The sequence below is a fragment of the Macrobrachium nipponense genome, chromosome 24 (assembly GCF_015104395.2).
Source record: "Macrobrachium nipponense isolate FS-2020 chromosome 24, ASM1510439v2, whole genome shotgun sequence".
Classification (NCBI taxonomy): domain Eukaryota; kingdom Metazoa; phylum Arthropoda; class Malacostraca; order Decapoda; family Palaemonidae; genus Macrobrachium; species Macrobrachium nipponense.
In genome coordinates this window covers 55,039,172-55,044,649 of record NC_061091.1, presented here as the reverse complement: position 1 = coordinate 55,044,649, position 5,478 = coordinate 55,039,172, and the positions used below count along the sequence as shown (strand labels likewise).

Here is a 5,478-nt window from a genome sequence, read left to right as displayed (position 1 = left end):
GGACGTCGTTTCTGTTCTGTTCTGAGGCTTCGGTGGCTTCGGCGGCGGTTCCGTTCGGGCTCAGTGTGCGACAAGCTTAAGGCCGCCACTAACGTTCAGTTATACCTGCGCAGGCCAAACTGAACCCAATAACGTTCAGTTTTGCCTGAGGTATAGCTTGGGTTCAGTTTTAATTGCACAGGCCGACTGCGCTGGCATAACTACGCAGGTATAACTGACTGCTAGTGGCGACCTTTACGTACAGTTTCAACAAATCTAACAATGAGAATATTTCATCATTTTCAGGCTGCGTTTATTGTTGTCATCATTAGATTTTTAGCAGCGACTGTGTCTCTGGTTTTGGAGCAAATCGCCTTCCACATCTCGTAACCTCGTGACGTCACGCCTTAGGGGTAGTATCGTATAGGTTCTAGGAACTGAAAACTGAACTGAACTGGAATCTGAACGCTTCTGAGAATTTCAAATGACTTAGTACTTACAAAGTGAGAATATACTATATTAGATTCACATCAACCATGTATTTGATGTCTGGGCCAGTCCTTTACGACGCTCCTGACTGGCTGTTGATTAGCCAATCACAGGGCTGTGATTGGCTTATCAACATCCAATCAGGAGCGTCTTACGGGACTGGCCTAGACATCAAATGCAAGGTTGATGTGAATCTACTATAGACTATATAATCGAGGTAAAATTTGTATAGATGGAATATAATGGTCGATTTATATTGGAACCTGATCTGACACTTATTAAGTAAAAGTGCCCCAGCTAATATTAATTAATAAAGGAAAAAAATATATTGGCCAATTTATACTTAAGACTGAGCTAATATTTATAAAATGGAAACGTTTTGTCATTTTACAATGAAACCTAGGCTGATACTTATAAAGTAAAGATGTATTGGACAATTAATACTTAAAATTGAGTTAATACTTATATTGTGTAAATATATTGGTCAATTTACATTATACCCTAAGCTAATACTAATAACGAGAAAATATGTTTGTCAATTCACACTTGAAACCAAGTTAATACTTTTAAATTAAAAATATATGAACCAAATTACACTGAAATAAAAGAGAATACTTATAAAAGGAAAATATATTGACCAATTTTTACTTGAAACTAAGCTAACAACTATAAAGTTATAATATATTGGAAAACGTATTCTAAAACATGAGCTAATACTTATAAAGTGAAAGTATATTGCAGGTAGTACTTACAAGGATGAAATAAACTGGCTAATTTATGCTAAATCCTGAGCTTATACTTTTAAAGTGAAAATGTATCAGCCCATTTTAAGCTAAAACCAGAGTCAACAGCCCACTTATAAACTTGTGTAAATTTAGGGACATACAGATTACTTAATTTAAAAGATGAATTTGAGTTGACGGGATTTATTTATACCAAAATATAATTATTCTTATTGAAATGATAACAAGTATTTTAATAAAAATATATTTCCATGTCAAAGGTCAACAGTGTCGACAGTACTCCTGTCCTATAAAAATACAGCAGGAACTGAGGAGGCAAACTATCAAATTAATATTCTTGTACGAAAGTATTTTGTCGATAATAAATTTGCATTCTAATTAGCTTTCTTATTTATGACCTAAATCGTGTATCTGTTGTCAGCTGTTTTGTACTAAAACTAGAGTTCACACACACATATATATATATATATATATATATATATATATATATATATATATATATATATATATATAGTATTTGTGTGTGCAGGAGCGCGCTTGTGTGTGAGCATGTGTGAAGACTGGCTCCGGGATCTTCAGAAAGTCCCTGGGGACTGCATAGGAATTCCCCTCTTCTGATACATATGAAGACGGAAGCAGCTCCCGTGAAGCCCAAATTGACTCCGGAATCCAGACACCTCTACTGCGTCCGGCGATCAGCAAACATTCGAAGACAGGATCGGCTCCGGCGGAACCAGAAATGGCTCCTGAAATACAATCCAGACACGTCACGTGGGATTTTTGGAAAGTAACGATAAGGCAAATAGAGTTGATGTGTAACGAACAAAGATGTTTCTTAGTTTGCTTACAGTTGTGCTTGCACAGTGCTTTAACTCCATGCTTCAAGTCCCCCGAGTGATTGCATTGTTTGCCATTATTGTTATGCTATTCACTGGAGTAGTTATACTTCGTGGATTTAGCATTAAAATGGTTCAGTTCTTTGTCGATTTCATGGCCTCGGACAGCTCTGCCTGTCTTGATGAGGCTGGAAATCAGGAGGACGAAATTGATCACTCTGGCTTTGAAGAAGACCATGTTTCGGATAACGAAGTAGAATACGGACGTTCCAGGAATGAAGAAGGCGACCATCCAGATAGTGAAGAAGAAACAAGGAATTTGGATACAAGTCGGAAGTTCGAGGAAGTAATTAAGGAAAATGAAAATCTTTTCTTGAGGTTTGAGAAAGAGAGATTAGAAAAGGATCAGCTGATCGACGAATTACTGGACAAGGTAGAGGGCCTGACCTTAGCAGGACTGCAGATGGAAAAACACATCAGACAACTCGAACGACTAAACAAAGAAAAGGAAAGAAAGATCAGTTCAATGTCCGAAGAGATGCAGAAGCTGAAAAGCGAAATGATTGAAAAGGCGAAGGTCACAGATGTCCAAAGGAAGGAAAACGAGGAGAGAGACCAGATGCTAATTATTTTGGAAAACACGGTCTCAGTGCTCTCGATGGAGAAGGACACTTTGCATCGAAGTCTACAGCAAAACGATAAAAGCCGAGACGAAATGCAAATAAAAATGAACAAGCTGAATCGGAGGACTGGAAGGACTTTCGAAAAGAGAATGGAAGGAAAGAAAAGAACATAGAAAAGCTGAAGAGGGAGAACGAGCATAAGACCTTGAAGATGAAAGGTTTAGAGGACGAGTTACAAGTCCTCACCATTCAGACACAGATGGCCCACGAAAATTTGAAAGAGCTCGACCAATGTAAAAGAGAATTAGCTGAGAAAAACGAGGAACAGGAAAAGCTGAGAAAACAGAACTTGCAGAAGGATAGCGAGATCCTTCGACTGGAAAATGAATGCACCCAGAAACAATTGGAAGTCAGCGGTTTACAGAAAGAATCTAAATCTGTTGTAGCAAAACAACCGACGGCAAATGGAAAGATGAATGACCTGATCAGGAGGATAGTTCAACTTGAATTCGACCTTGCTGAGACGAAGGAGCAACTAGAGACCAGGGTTTTTGAAGAGATGGAAGCATTAATGGAAATTGTAAGACCCCAAGAAGAGATCTTGGCGCAGGATACAAAGATCAGCTGCTTAGGAAAGAATTATAAAGAAAAGGAAGTTTGCAGAAAAGAGAGGACGATATCAAAAGCTGAAGACAAAAAGGCTTCGGATAAAACTCTGTGTCTGAAGAAGCCCCAGATCAACTGCAGAGCCCTCTACCGACGAATGGACAGCATCGAGGAAGAACTTCGCCAAATCAAAGGATTGCAACGACCTTCAGCTGGCACCAAGAGGCACTCAAAAGGCCCCAAATGAAATGAAACTCCATCAATTGAGAAGCCTCTAAACAGAGATGAATTGCACCAGAAAATGGGGCTGATATCTGCAGCCAACCTCCAACGACTGGAGCGAGATGCTAAAATGGTCCGAGAACTCTACAAGATAAACGCCGTCACGTAAAGGGTGCAAATAAAGGAACCTCTGCATTTTTAGGAGAACTGTGGTTTACTTGCAGAGGATAGAAAGCAGGAAATCTTAGACATGGAGAACAGGAAGACACTAAAGTTTGTAAGAAAAATCCTTCCTGGATATGGTTGTGGAACCAGGTCTGTGTGATCGATAGACTACAGCGGATTTTGGCCTGGCGATAAGTGCCCGAAGACTGGATTGTTGTGTACCCCATGTCCAACATTGTACTATGGTGCATCCCCTCTCTCTCCTGCCGCATGATACCCTCGAAATAGGGTATCAAAGCCCAATCTCATATGGGTAGTAGGCAACCACTGGCGCGGTGTAAGAACCCGTAAGTTTCATGCCTACTACTTCATATGTGAATTGGATTATGCATTGCAAATTGCATCCCACTTTTTGCATATACTACTGTGGCAACCTCTGGCGTGGCGTAAAAACCCGTAAGTTCAATGCCTTTTATATATGCAAAATATGGGCTATGCAATGCATAAGAGATCAAATACAAGCATATACTGCAGAGGCAACCACTGGGCCCCCCGGTGTAAAAACCCGTAAGTTTCATGCCTTTTACATATGCAAAGTGTTTGATACCAGTGTGGCAGGAGCACTAAGACATCGAAGGGCATCGCCAGGAGTCACTGTATTTCGTTTTCGAGAACAGGAAGACGCTGAAGTTTGTGATGGAAATCCTTCCTAGATATGCTTGTGGAAGCAGTTCTGCACGATCGAAAGACTACAGTGGATTGTGGCCTGGCAGTAAGTGCCCAAAGACTGGATTGTTGTGCACGCCATGTCCAACATTGGACTGTGGTGCATCCTCTCTCTCTGCTGCCGCATGATACCCATGGAATAGGGTATCAAAGTCCAATCTCATATGGGTAGTAGGCAACCACTGGCGCGGCGTAAGAGCCCGTAAGTTTCATGCCTACTACTTCATTTGTTAATTGGATTATGCATTGCAAATTGCATCCCACTTTTTGCATATACTACTGTGGCAACCTCTGGCGTGGCGTAAAACCCCGTAAGTTCAATGCCTTTTATATATGCAAAATATGGGCCACGCAATGCATTAGAGATCAAATCCTAGCATATACTGCAGTGGCAACCACTGGCGCGGTATAAAAACCCGTAAGTTTCATGCCTTTACATATGCAAAGGGTTGTTTGATCCCAGTGTGGCAGAGGCACTAAGACATCGAAGGGCATTGGTCGGAGTCGCTGTACTTCGACGTCGTCTGATTAGGCGACTGGAAGCTTATCCTGTCTATAACAAAGGGGTTCCTACAATTAACAGAGAAATGGACTGGATATTGGACTCGAGTAAAAGAACCACCTGTTTTCTAGAATCAACCGCAGAGGAAATAGTCCTGGAGGCGTTACAAGAAGAAAGGTCATCAGTCTTAGGAATTCATCTATCTTGGCTAGCTATGAGAGCTGAGAAATGGGGAAGGGCCCACCCCTGGTTAAACTAAACCCCCATTTCTATGACGCTCTCTTAGCAATGATGCCCCAGGGGTGAGATCCCATACGATCGTTAAAGGCCATATTTATATCTTTATCTATATCTATATATATGTATACATACATATATGCATACAAATATCTATTTATTCATATACAAACAGTACATATGTATAAATATACATACACGTATGTGTGTATATATATATATATATATATATATATATATCAATATCTATATATATACTTGTATATATATATCATATATATATATATATATATACATATACATAGAAATAGATATATATATATATATATATATATATATATATATATATA

General features: G+C 39.6%; 1 protein-coding gene across 1 annotated transcript; it reads left to right on the top strand.

The window, feature by feature from the left end:
* The first annotated feature begins 2,177 nt into the window (after window positions 1–2,177).
* LOC135203121 (centrosomal protein of 135 kDa-like) lies at window positions 2,178–2,843 on the top strand. The gene has a single exon (XM_064232766.1). It carries the CDS (start codon window positions 2,178–2,180, stop codon window positions 2,841–2,843), a length of 666 nt encoding a protein of 221 aa, XP_064088836.1.
* The last annotated feature ends 2,635 nt before the right edge of the window (window positions 2,844–5,478 follow it).